Source organism: Pangasianodon hypophthalmus, chromosome 19 (genome assembly GCF_027358585.1).
Source record: "Pangasianodon hypophthalmus isolate fPanHyp1 chromosome 19, fPanHyp1.pri, whole genome shotgun sequence".
NCBI classification, from domain to species: domain Eukaryota; kingdom Metazoa; phylum Chordata; class Actinopteri; order Siluriformes; family Pangasiidae; genus Pangasianodon; species Pangasianodon hypophthalmus.
Window position 1 is genome coordinate 14993400 of NC_069728.1, and position 14423 is coordinate 15007822.

Genomic DNA, 14423 nt, shown 5'->3' on the forward strand with positions numbered 1-14423 from the left:
CTGAAAATAAAATGTCTAGTCTTAAAAAAAAAGCAGCAGGCTGAAATTTCTAAGGTTTGAGGGGAGAATGGTCATTTGTTAAAGCCACAGCAGCCCTCTGAATGGGTGAAGTGTGAAAAATAGGAGGCCATGAGGCCTCCAACGTATAAATGAGCACACTGGTTCATTCCACAAAGCTCTGGAGATTAAGCAGCCACTTAGGATACTTGCATGTTGCCATAACAAACCAATTTTGATAACAATTTTGTAAATAATATGTCTATAATACTGCAAGACCAGGTAAATGAATGGTCCTGGCTGAGGTTTTGTTAAAATTGTTTTTAACACTTTGGGCCCTAGTATGGAAATAACATCTCACAATTTTCATCAGCTAAACATTTCATTTCAATCAGGATAAAATAAGCAAATTTGTATGTTTACTCTACTTTGAGGCCAAACCCATTAACATGTGTGTTAAGAAAATATACACTGGGTGGTATATTTTGTTTTACAATTTGTGGTAATGTAAACATTGGGATCACAAAAATATGGGCTATATCACATTACCATCCTTATGAAGAATACAATAAATCAACAATGTCAAAATGAGTGTATTGTGGTAGGAAAGAATTTGTTTTGTTTAAGCTTGACAGCTGAAATGATAAAAGTCATATCAAGAACATATTCAGCTGGATGGTGGTCAAAAGGGAATCATTAAAATACAGTCAAACTGTCATCCAGCTGCCTGAGACATCCCTGGTATTCCATATCCCTCGAATTTGTTTAATATTTATTGTCAAGTTGACATTCAGTGCTTTATGTTTTAATATATCACCCACGTCTGGTGTGACTGCAAACAGCAGTAGTACACAAGAAAATCTTTCTTATTTTTAGAAGTACAACTTCTTCAGAATTTAGCAGGACAGGTTAAAGTTACTTCTTTTCCTTTCAGGAAATACCTCAAACAAAATGGTGGCAGAATGCCAAAATCTCAGTATGTGTCATATCATAACATGGTGACTGAAAATAATATTCTAACAAAGGAATGCATTAAAACCCCTGCACATGCCATAATATACCTGCACATGCCATGTATCATCAAGAAATGATCCAATAAATACAGAAATTATTGCACAGTAGAAAGGCTCCATGGACTCTTAATGGACAAATTCCTGGTGGTTGCTGGGAATGCCAGCAGGGCTTTTTTCAAATCCATCCACAAACATTTACTAACGTTCTTATTTCTCAGGTGGCACTAGAAAAAAAAAAACACAAAAAAAACCACACCAAATCATTCCAAAAACTCTATAGTTAGATTTATTCAAAAGATTATCCAGCTAAACTCATCATACTGTCTGAAGTATGTGCTTTTGTGCACATAACTTAGGCTCGATCCGCCTGCTCAAGTTTGACATCGTTGCTCATCAAGTGTTCACCATGCCACTTCTTCATGTGTTTTTCCAGGGTGCTGTAGACGCTGAAGGGCATGTGGCAGATTTCGCAGCGATACACCTCCTTGCCAAACTGGCCGTGGGTCTTCATGTGGCGTGTGAGCTTGCTGCTCTGTGCGCAAGCATAGCTGCACAGGTCGCACTTGTATGGCCTCTCACCCGTGTGGCTGCGCCGATGCACTGTCAGGTTGCTGCAGTTCTTGAACACCTTGCCACAGTACTCACACGTGTCACTCCTCCGGCTCTCTTTAGAGCCAGGAGGCCTGCCAGGACCTGGACCTCGGAGTTGGAGGTGTGGTGTGCTGCTGCCGCTCCGTCCTGACAACACTCCACCTTCCAGCAGCTCCCCAGGGGGCGTGGAGAAGCGCAGACTGCCCGTCTCTGAGGACGAATGCTCAGAGGATGTGGCAAAAGGTGACTGCCGGGAGTCACCAAAGCCCAGAAAGGGCTCCCTGATGTAGTGGCGGGAAGCAGCGTAGCCAGCCAACAGCTGAGAGTACACATTTTCAGAAGAAATCAGTGGCAGAGATGGAAGCTCCATGTCCTTCTCTACTTTGATCCTCTTGGCTGAGGAGCCAGAGAGGTTTGGGCTAGAGATATGTACAGGCTTCTGCTGGAACAAACCTGCCATGGAGTCCTCGGGTCCACAGCCCCTGCCGTTAACCATGGGTCGACCGTCTGCATCTGTTTCTCTGGCTGATGAATCTGTGTCTGCCTGTTCCCTAGGCCTGTTGCCCAAAGGCAGTCTCAGGTGATTGTCGATGTCATTATATTGGCTTTCCTTCCCTCTGTCAATGGAGAGTGGTTTCTCAGTCATAGGCCGGGACTCATTCTCCCGGTTTCTGCTGAGCTCAGAGTCCATGCTGAGATTAGATGCGGGCCTGCTACTGCCATTCTGTTGCTCTTCTATCTCCTCCTCTTCCTCATCCTCCTCCTCATCTTCCTCATCTTCATCATCATTGTCCAGTATTTCCCTGCCCTCTCCGCTCTTTTGCTCCTCTCCTGTTGAATCACGCCTTCCCCGATCTGGCGAGCTGCTCAACGAACCTGACTTCTGTAAGTGGGTCTTCATGTGCCGTTTTAGCTTGCTGGCCTGAGAGCAGGCATGATCACACAGGTGGCACTTGTAAGGCCTCTCACCAGTGTGACTGCGCCGATGTACTATCAGATTGCTCTGAAACTTAAAGGTCTTTCCACAGAATTCACAGGACTTAACCTTGCCTGTCTGGCCCAAGGTTGGTGAAGAGCTGGACCTGGGAGCAGCTGGAAGTGGCTGTGTCGGTGTTCCCATAAATGGCGCTGGCTTGGCACCAGGCTGAAAGAGCGTGGGGCTGAGGAGCCTGTGCACAGGGGGCACACGGTTGGGTGAGAGAGGAGGTGTGGGCCCACCATTATTATTGTTGTTGCTGGCCAGCTCACGGAGGCGGCGAGAGAAATCCATGGATGGTGGTTCCATGGGCATTGGGGCCAGGCGCATCACACGCTCAAAGGCACTGGGATGCTGGGTGAGAATGCCCATCTCCTCTGGGCCCAGACGCTCAAGGGGATGACGGGGTGGTGGAGGTGGGCTTACAAATGGTGGTGTAGATGGCAAGCGGGTCTCCATGTATCCAGCAGGCTGAGGCTCTCGCAGAAGAGGTGCTGCCATGCGGAGCAAGTGGAACGGGTTGCTGTTGTCTCCCAGGAAACTGGCAAGAGGGGAGCGAGGCAGGGCATCTGCTCCCAGAGGAGGGGGCAATGCCATACGGGGTGTAAGGGAGCAGCTGGAAGGGTGGTTGTCCAGGTAGATACGGATGCCATGCGTGTTCTGAGCATGCTGCAGCAGGAACCAGGCGCTGGTGAAGGTCTGCTTGCATGTGGTGCAGATGTAGCTAGAGGGCTCATCTTTCCCTGGAAGACACAAAGGGTACATGGTGTGAATGAACGCATAAATATTAGCGCTTAACTCTGCAACACACTCTTAGGAGAGGCTCTGATGGCACATTTTAATAGATTTTCATGTCATTCCTGCATCTGTTTGTTCGCGGCAATGGCTTTGCGTGTAATCAAAGGGAAGAGTTCTCTATGATGAGGTTCATGGATCATTTCACTTTAAAAATTAAACAGGCAACATGTGAGCAGCATCTCACCGCACTCTGGTGACAGCCATTTTATGAGACAAAATGAAAATTGCATCGCTGTAAGTGGGAGAGCCGAATCGGCTGATACTCTGCCAGGTTATCAGTGGCCTCACGGTGCCTGCTGTTCGCTAAACCCTCAGTGGAGGGGATGTGTCTGTACGTGACTGGGTAAGGATCAAGGGCCAGAGGGTGGAGGGTTGGTGTGTGAGCGTCTCTCTGAGATTCCCTGAGGGCTGCAGCCTTATGCAGATGGCAGGTACAGCCTGAAGGCCTCAACGCATTATGCTAATGCTAATGCCAGACAGGCTTTAATATACAGCTCAATTCACACGCACACATGCACACACACTCACACACACAAACACACACACTCTCTCACACACACATACACATTTGCTATTTCCATATGGGAATAAGTGTGTAGCAAAGGCAGGGGAAAGAGGAGATGAAGAAATAGAGAGAAAACACAAGGGAGGTGGTGATCAGTTTCACCAAGACTCATAAAACCGCATTACAATCACTAGCAAATGCATCTATACACTATGTATAAAGCTTATGTATGTGTGGAATAAGAATGTAGAATGCATATATGGCAAAAATATATGATAATCATTTGGCAGTGAAGGTGAATGAAATATGATATACTCAGTGGAAAATTGTGTTTTTTTTTTTTAATTACAATGTGGGTCAGGTTTTCAGCTCTGGTTCCAGACAAAGAAGATGATAGTGGTGGCTCTGTTTTGTCTGTTGTGTGTGTGTGTGTGTCCATGTAGAGTTGCTGTGTGCTAATAGGAGTGTGATATTGTCTCTATGGCTGACAGGGGCCAAAGGGTGTTATTGGGGCCATGGCCAGGGGCTTGTATGGCATGGCCAGAGTCCCACTGGTGCTGCTCTGTTGGAGAGGAGGAGAGAAGTGTGGAGGCCTGATGTCCGTGTTTAGTTTGGCCGGCCTTCACACACATGGCTGACAGGAGGGAGCAGGAAGAGGGGGAGAATTTGATACTAAAATATAAACGTGCCTGCTCCTTTCCCTTCTCAGCGTGCATGGAACTCAGCCCGGAGCTGAAGTGTGGATCAGGAGTGGACGTAATTGATGTCCCCCCATGAGTTCTAATGACGCCTTGTCAAGATCACACATTCCTCAAGTGACTGCTTAGTGCCGAACTGGATTTTTCTAAATAGAGAGGTGGGAGATGGGAGATGGCAGTGAGACAGACAGGGAGAGTGATAGAGAGGGGGTGTGAGGAGAGGGACTGGCTGAATGTGTGTATGTGAGTGGGTCTCTTTATGAGTGTGCGCCTCTACTCTGCCATAAATGTGCGCTCAAGCTCTGGCAATTTGCATCTTATCACTTCTTACAGAAAGAGCCATATGTTGCCAAAGGAGCGTGTCAGCTAACAGACAGGCAGGCCTAATGACGACCAAAGACAAATTTCATCAACTTTCAAAACAAGCTTGAGAGAGCGGGAGAGAGAGAGAGAGAGAGAGAGAGAGAATGAGAGAAGCCCATCATGAATAAGTTAAAATATGCTAATGACCCATCAGAGAGCCATGTCTTGCAACGGCAGCTTGTGTGGTGTGATGGTGTGAAATTACCCATCAGCCACCTCAGGATCACAAATCTCCATCTGATCATGGCCCATTGGGTCGCGCCGCATGGCACCGGGCAGGGCTGTGCCACACCGCGCTGCTCCAGCCAATAAAAGTGCTCATTAAGGAATCATTGCCACTCGCTCTGTGATTCAATTTGCAGCAATTACGGTGGTCCATGCTTAAAAAAAAAGCTCTCGCTGTGGGCCGTGGAGGTCAACTAGCAGTTAGCAGAGCGCCTTCTCCGCTCTCGGGGTGTTCGTTGTGAGAGCCTAATGGCCTCATTTTCCCCCACCCCTCACACTTCCATAAATAATGCAGGGATTACAGGTTAAATGGCTAAGTTGAGTCACGGCTGTTATAAGATATGCCAGGCTGTGCAGCATTTTCATGCTAGCCAAACTCGTGGCGCTAATCATTGAGGAGGGGCTCGCTTCCCATCACATTATGTCTGTCTGTGTGTGATTAATGATGCGTGTGTGTATTAGAGGTGGTCCAGCATTAAAGTTCCCCACCCTCGTGGATCTGTTGTTACAAAACCGCACAGCCAATTAAGCTGTCCTTTGAGAGACCATTTCAGGGTTTAGCTCTCATTTAAAACGAGGATATTTGGCCTTTTTGAGGCGATTAGCATGCGTGTAATGGTAAAGGAGGGTGTTTGATATTTAATTATCTCTGAGAAAGTTCATAAGCCTCATGTCTTGAGAAAAGGGGATGCTAACATGGTTGCTATGTCCCATCCGTGTTCAGTGATCTGAGAGAGACATTGCCAGTCACAGTGATGTGTGTGTGTGTGTGTGTGTGCGCAAGTCTGTGTGTTTGTAAGCCTTACGCCTTGCACTTCTGGGAGCTCAGCTTCCAGAATGTGTCACATTCCTAGCAGTGGAGGACGCTACAACGGTAGATTTGCATAGAGAACAAAGGACGAGGTGATAACGCGCCGAGTGTGACACCCCCGGCAGCGCCCACGCCCCCTCCAAGAACCTGTCACCCACTGTGTGACACCTGGCACGGTGCCCGCATTAGCATGGCTGTGATCTGCAGCTCTCGGGCGCCCACGGGGCCTCACCTCGCATCGCTGATGTCTTGTTTCAGATGATGGCGGCTAATCAAGAGGCCAGACTGCCATGCAAATCACACACACACACACACACACACATATACACACATGCATGCATGCATGGTGGTGTGGGACATGCTGCCACTGCTGTGGAAAAGCTGCTTCTGCTGCAGATACACACCAGGACGTCTGTGTATATATATATATATATTTGTATGTATGTGTGTGTGTGTGTGTGTGTGTGTGTGCTTGGGACAGGGAGACCTCACAAGACTGTGTTGCTATCTCTCTTTTGAAACCTTGATATTCTCAATATGTCTTTAATCACAGCCTGTCCACTACATAATGCAAAATTTTTATGAGTGCACAGTTTAAAGTCATGCCTGAATCAGTGTGCTCATGAAATACCACAACGCAGTGCAATGGATTTATATATCCGAAACAGCACCTACTGTACTTATTTCATACACAGCACACAGGGCATGCCACAGGGCATTATGGGTATTTTGTGCCAGCTGGGGTATTGAATGCTAGTCCACTGTGATTATCAGGATGCACACTGGAAGTTTTCAACTACAATTTACAACTTGACTACAAAGTATTAGAAAATAGAATAAATGAATGGCATGGTTGTATATCAGTAGTAGTTTAGCAGTTAAGGCTCTGTCTTAGTGACCAGAAGGTTGTGAGTTCAAATTCCAGGACTGCTAGAGAGCTGCTGCTGGGTCCTTGAGCAACAGCATTAAAGAAACCCTCCAGTATTACTATGGACAAAAAAAGTATTACTATGGACAAAAGTTTTCTTAAATAGTTGCTCGCTTACAATGGCTGTCTAAGGGCAGCTGTTGAATTTAGTCGATTAATGTTTAAACTACAATGATATAAAGTAAAAACTAAAACTGTTACACTGTAACAATAACCATGGGGCCAAAAACATGATGTCTGTATTAACCAGTTGTATCATCCATTACCAAACTTAGTTTTTGGAATAACGAGCTGCCCTTAGGCTTCCATTATAATTGCATTTCAAGTAAACAGGTTTCAGTACAGGGAAACATCTTGACATTCTTGTCCATTGTAATTGCACGTACAGTACAAATGCTGTGGATCAGGGTTGTCTGGTATAAATGGGCTAGCAGGGCTGCCTTTCAAGAAAGAAATACGAAAACATAAAAATAAGGCTCAATTTTCGGCCTCCAAATCATCTGTTTTGCTGTTAATAAATGGCTTGGAGTGAATTATTATTTACTTTTGTGGAACCAAGAACAAGAGCACCACAAACGGTTGTAAATAAAAATGCACAGAATAGCAAGAAGTAGAGGCTGGGGCTGATTTCTTTCCAGCCCAGTCTGCAGCCCTGATTAATGAACCCCTAGATTTGGTGTCAATTTGGGCTTTTTTATTTATACCTGCTTCACGGTCACACCCATATGGCGTGGTTTATTCTTCTGCGTCTGCATATTTGTGTATGAGTGCTTTAGTGTAAAATGAACGGAGAGGTAGCAAAGTTGTGGATGCGATAACTCGGGATCATTTATTGCCAGGTTCCTGATCACAAATACCATGCTATTAGGTATAAAGGCGGCCAAGTACATAGTCAACCGGATTTTTCAGATTCTGTCCACAAAAAAAGATGAATCAAAAATATCACATAATAAAAGAGAATATATAATAATCCCCTACAGCATACCATGTCAGAAATGCAGTTTTTTTACTTACACACTTTTCTAAATGTTCATGTTAACTATCACACTAGCTAACTAACTAACATGAACTGAAACACTATTTTTAGTTATATATAGTAATATAACTCTTTATAAGACCTAGTGCTTATTTATGAGGACTAGGTTTGCAGTATGAGTAAGGACTATATTGGCAATATTCCTTTATAACTCTTGATAAAACCTGCAGATGAAGGGTCAAAATGCTTCTTGCTACACAACCGGATACACCTCCTGGCCTCAACCAATCAGCATTAGATAAACCAACAGCACCTTAGATACACACAACATACTGTTAGGATTTTTGGAGGTTTGCATGTCAGTCGGTTGGTGTGCCTCTGCATGCCACGCTTTCCCATAAACCCCCACTCTTCTTCGTGACACAAATGAACAAATACACTTCGACACAGAAGTATAAACCAGCCTTAACATGTCATCAGCAGTGATTAAGAGGCTGCGTGTGAAATATAATAGTGACGTTCCTTACTTTCTCCGTTTTTCAGTAAGTTTTGAGCTTGAAAGGAAAGAACTGGCTAACAAAAACAGCGTACCATTGCAAGAGTTTACCATGCTTGCTATTCGGAAAAGACACAGCATGATGGCAGAGTTGAACTACTTGATTTCGAAATAGTAAGCATGAATGGTGCTGTCACAGAGTACATGCGTGTGTGTGTGTGTGTGTTCCTCTGTGTATGCCTAACAGTTTTATGCCTACGGTGAAGCCCAGTGCTCTCCCATTTAATATCATGATCAGCCTTCACTACTGTAGATAGATATTAGGTTAAAGAGTATTCCTTTAACCCTAAACTGCAAGGCTGCATGCTTAGACTAGATTCTAGCATCTCTGATTCTGAACTCTTTGAGTCACTGTTTCTTCTCCCTAAGTGGAAGAGGCAACTTTATTTAAAAAAGCAGCTAATCTGAAGTGGAACAGTGGGAGGAAAAAAGTGTGTGTGGAGCAACTAAGCCACTGTGAATGGTGCACACACACATTTTAGAAGCAGACCGATTGTGGCTCCACCTGCAGGATGACTGAGGAGAGATGTGGCTGCAGTACACACACCACTCACACACAAAATGGACTTAAGAAAGAAGACTGGATATAAATGCTTCCCTCACCTCGTACACACACTCCAACACGAATCTTGGCTGGAAGCCCGCTTTCCTGCAGGTGATATGTGCGTGTGTGTGTGTATGCCAGATCAATGAGCCTCTATAAGCTAGACATTTTGCTACACCTACATCTCTCAGCACAGGCTAGGATGCACAAGCAGCTAATTGAAAACACATACTGGGCCTGAGTGGTGTGCCATCATCAGATAGACATGAGGGGAGCAAGGGGGGATCCTGTGCCAGAGGCAGCAGCAGACAGTGAAAAATAAGTGGAAAGACATCTCTGTCAATAAGAGCTATGACTCCTGGCCTGGCCACAGTAATACATAGTGCACTAGCTAAGCTTTTCATGGCATCGCAGCAAGCCTGAATCATGGTTCAGGCACAAGCCCCAGTATGTGTCGCTACGCTAAGACCCGGCTGGCATGAGCCACCGATGGCGAAGGGCTCGAGGGGTTTGATGAATGACACTTGAGCTTGTGGTTGAAGGGAGACGCAGACCGCCATGCAGGGAAGAAAGAAAAAAAGCAAGTGAGAGGAACGAGATCAAAGGGAACGTGAGCTGGGCGCTATGCATCTCGTCAATCTTCTCCTGGATGGGCACCATCTCCCACCCACACATCCACAGGCTTTACACTTTCTCTCTCTCTCTCTCTCTCTCTCTCTCACACACACACACACACACATTAACTGCTTCAACATAAGACTGAGAGAATCGGCACACAGATCAGCATGAGTACAGGTAGCTCTGACTGTTGGGAATGATACTCCAACATTCATCATAACTGTGGGAGGTGCATATTGATCTCTTCAGTTTTGCAGGAGGAAGCCCGGAATCCATAAGTGCACAAAACAAGCATGTCATGTCTTGTGTGTGCGTGTGTGTGTGTGTGTGAGTGTGCACGCATGCACTTCTGCATGTGTGTGTGAGCAAAATGGCACGAAGAACAGTCCCGTATGGGAAATAATTGCCCCGCCATTTTTTTGGATAACGTACCCCATAATGGTCCCCAGCTGAGCGCAGGCATCTAGACCCATTTAAAGGCCACTGTAAAACTCAGCAGACCTTCAGAGTGCCTTCCAAAGCAATCAGGCCGCTATAATCAGCGTGTGCGTGTGTGTGCATGTGCTATAAAACGGTTCCTCAGATGCCGCACGGCCCTTATGATGGCAGAAGCTGCCACACATGCCAGCCACCTTACTGCCATGCCTGCTGGCATCGAGCCCCAACGCTGACCATATTACAGATCTGTGTGTGTGTGTGTATGTGTGTGTGTGTGTTTGTGTGTAGAACAGGCCTTAGTAAATAAGTAAGTTTCTACATTAGACCACACAATCCGAAACAAACACTGACCTGGGTTTTAGCTAAAAGTTACAGTACACATAGACGTAAAAGGGAAGAGGAGAGAAAATGAGAGGAGATGAGAGAAGAGAAAATGAGAAGCTAAAATAAGAAAGAGAAGAGAAGAGAAAAGAAGAGAAGGTGAAAGGATGAAAAGAAAAAACTGCTAACAATCATATTACAGATCAGATTATGATACTGCTAAGCTAAACTAACACAAAGCAATAAATTACCACAAAATGAACAAATAAATCATGCTAAATCCTGCCAGTCAGGTTTGAACAAAAAATGGCCACGTCGACCAGCCGAATCCCCCCGATCCTGCGTGTACCCTTCTCCTGGCTGCAGCCGTGGGGGAAATAAACAAGAGGAGATTCGTTTTTCCCTTGGCTGTTATCACGCCGATGCATTTCAATCCCTGGCTCAGTTCCCTACATAGCTTATGGTTAAGGAGGCTCTTTCATCTCGGCAGTGCCTGTAGCGCCAGGGCCAGGGCTAACTCAGTGAGCACGTCGGGACAAGCCTGTGCTGGCACGAACAAAATCTGATAAGATCAGGGCCTTATTTCATTTCACAGGGGCTCCCACAGAGACAAAGAAGGGTACTTATGATACCATGGTGTCCATAACCTCTCCGAGTTAAACCTATGTACTGTAATGACATGAGTTCTTATTAGCATGACACAGCAAAGCCTAAAAAAAAGGGCTGCATTTCAGGGCATATAAGAGCATCAGAGAATGAGAGTGGAACAGACTAGGACTTTGCCTTAGGCAAAGCTAAACCGGTTTCAATTTACTGAGCGATGTCATACAGAGGCGAAGCCAGGTGAAATTGCCAACGATCAACTCTCCAGCCGTGAGAGAGTACAGCGTACATGCGCGATTCTTGAGGAGAGGTCTGGCTTGTGTTTGCTGCACAGTCAAAATAGTATCCACAGCAAAGCGGCGGCATATGGCCCAGTCATGGTCAGCATGCGGCATTTATCACATCAAGACAGATCAAAATCAGCGCCAGGGAAAAAGACAGACAGTTTGAGTGAGGGAGGGGAAAATAAGACAGCCGTAAAAAGCGTATGAGAACGTCGGTGTTTAAAAGCGGTTGCGTTTTTATAATGCCACCCAGAACGCAACGACAATAACGGTGGCGGGCAAAGCCGCTGTAACTGAGCTTACGCTCTGGCTGGTAATGCTCAAGCCAACACCACACTTTACCACTGAATTAAGCTCGGGCAATGAGATCTCGCCGTCGACGTGAGGCCTTGTAATGTCTGCGGAGGAAAACTGTTTGTTTTAATCAGCCACAGCTTCAGATCTCACTTACTTCTTCAGCTAAGCTAGTCTTCTACTTGAAGAACGTGTTAGTCTGAGTGCTGATAGACAGTGGGCTAAACCTTTAGGGGCCATGTAAGAAAAAGGAGGGAGGAGTGTTTTCACAAGGAGATCAGTGTGTGTTTGTGTGTCTCTTTGAACGTACAGCACCCTGCACTTTCACCTTAATGCGTTCCTGAGGGGATGCAAGAGAGCATGACGGACAGGAAATGTGAAAAATATGTGAGGGTGTGTAAATATGCATTTATAATCACTATGAAAAATAGGAAGACATTATCACGATGAAGTGATGTGCTACATCTTAATGGAACATGACCCACATAATCTAGAGGTCTTCTCATAATCAAGGAGCAGGAGAAGAAAAAATAATGCATAAAAGTAGAAAATCACAGGGGCTTAAACATGCTCCAGAAGCAGAGGGTCGCATCTGGGCGTCAGCAATGCGGTTAGCTCGCAGAGACTCGACGAGAACGAGCTGCTGCTGACAGATCCAATGGGACATGATTCCTCACAAGCTGAAAACTATAACCAGAGCAATGATGTTTTTAATAATTATAATAAAAACTTAGTCTCTGTTTTCCAAACTTGTGCCACAGCCATGCAGCTTCTCACAAAATGTGAGAGAACATTAGGCAAGTCCAGAGAGAGAGAGAGAGAGAGAGACAGAGCGAGGGCTGAAAAGCGAGAGGGACCAAAAGGAAAACATCTGGCGAACACCGTCAGCACATGCTGAAATTTAGCGGCGGCGCTTGCAGCCTAAATTAGTGGCGAGTTTTATTCCCTGCTGTGGTAGGAAAAATATCAAATCGGTTGCCATATGACTACCATAAAGCGGTATGTGGAGCGTTTGATGCCTTCATGTGGGAGACTTTAACTCCTTACAGGGCAGCGAGTGGAAAGCACATGGCGTGTCGCTCTTTTCTGCCGCACTTTAACCGATCCAGCATGGAGCAGGGTCGAAAACCAATCAGCCTTCCTTGGGGTGGTCTGGGCCAGCCCCAAATGCCACACCTCCAATCCCAATCCCATGAGTCTTTGGGGCAATGCAAAACTCCTGGGGATTTCACAAGCCAGTAGAATGTGTTTGTATTGTAATCTTGTTCCCAAAATATGACTCACTACAAAAGAAAAGGTGGATGCTCTTGCCAATAGTATGTGTTCTGTAATGTAGCAAAAGTCTGAACAGGTTGGATTCCTAGAGCGTCCAAAAAAAAAAAAAAAAAAAAAAAACGGAAAATTTGTTTACTCAAAACCTATTTATGATTTAAGTCAAAAACTTTAAGTGAGATGTATTTTTGTAGAAAATTTTCATGAATTCTTTGGTCAAAGGTATTTGTGAAGCTTTAAATAAGCTTTAAATCTGTATAAATCGTCCTTTCAGAGATGGGACGACTTTTTCAAAGGAAAGATTTTGTGGTGCATGGACACCACAAAACCTTCAGAAAAGCCTAACTGGAATGAATTATTGCTCCGGTGATGGAAAGTTGAATGAAATTACGTAAGGACAGATTTGGTAAGATGTTCTCGCATGTGTGTCTAATACTAAGACCTTTATTGTTTAAGTGTAACAGCTGTAGCTTTGAGTCTATCTTATAAATTTATGCAGATTTATTTTATATAATTTTAAACAAAACTATGCATATTAGTTTAGTTCAACAACTGGCCTTGTTTTGAGTAAACAAGTTTGGGTTTTCGGTTATTTTCTCAGCACAGGGTAATGTTGAAATTATTGTCTGAGCATACACTACAGATATGATGAACAGAGCTTAGATTGAATGATGCAGTACACTTTTAACATAATACACATGATGCTATAACAGTACAGATAATGATGTCATGCTATATAATGTGCAATATGCCACAATATTATAAAAAAGTGTATCATATTTGTAAACGGAAATGTAAACAGAGAATTTTTTTTTACATTGGAGAGCTATTATTCAGCATAATCTGTTGAAAATGATTCAGTAAAAATTTCTATAATAAACTATGAACATATGATATGTCATATGACATTATACATATTGTTATAATTATCTGTGAAAACGCATTATACTTTATTGCTCTCGTTATTATGCATTATGTATGGTTAACATGATGCATTATAAGTTCATAACACATTATATCACCAATACTAAAGAGTCCCATTTTGTCTGGTGCATAATGAGACCTGTCATGATTTATTTTCTTTAATAAATGAATCACACCAGAGAGATTGACAGCTTAATAACTTATTAATATCAATAACTTATTAATATTAACTTCACCAGATTAAAAAATCTGTGCAGTTCTGGTCACAGTGCGCTAAGCAAACTCATCCTGAATTTCTTCGATATTGGTGATAACATGTTCTAGACACTGCTTATAATGTTAACAATTTACAGTATAAATTCATTATAACCATTGCTATAAACTGTAATGCCTTTTCATAAATAATTAGAACATGTCATGAATGTATTCATAGGTCATTATTAAAAAAAACATGATATTAAGCTGTATGTCAGCCCCTTTAGTCAGTTCTGTACAGAGGATACGGAGGACACACAGATACAGTTTACTCATCCTGTGTACTCTGAGTGACAGTGTGAGAAAATGGCTTTCATATCCGTTAACGATCTCTTGCCACTAACTAACTGCCACACACACCTATCCTCCTCACACAAATAGACACACACACACAAAATGCCACTGTAACCTCTAATCACAACCCCGAAGGCTG

At 44.2% G+C, this 14423-nt stretch overlaps 1 protein-coding gene across 1 annotated transcript in view; it reads right to left on the reverse strand.

The window, feature by feature from the left end:
* Window positions 1-356: 356 nt before the first annotated feature.
* Window positions 357-14423, reverse strand: part of bcl11bb (BCL11 transcription factor B b) — a 30386-nt gene continuing 16319 nt past the window's right edge. The window contains exon 3 of the mRNA XM_026923292.3: window positions 357-3320. Within this exon, the coding sequence (XP_026779093.1) occupies window positions 1363-3320 (1958 nt within the window). The 3' untranslated portion in view covers window positions 357-1362. The remainder of the gene's footprint in view (window positions 3321-14423) is intronic.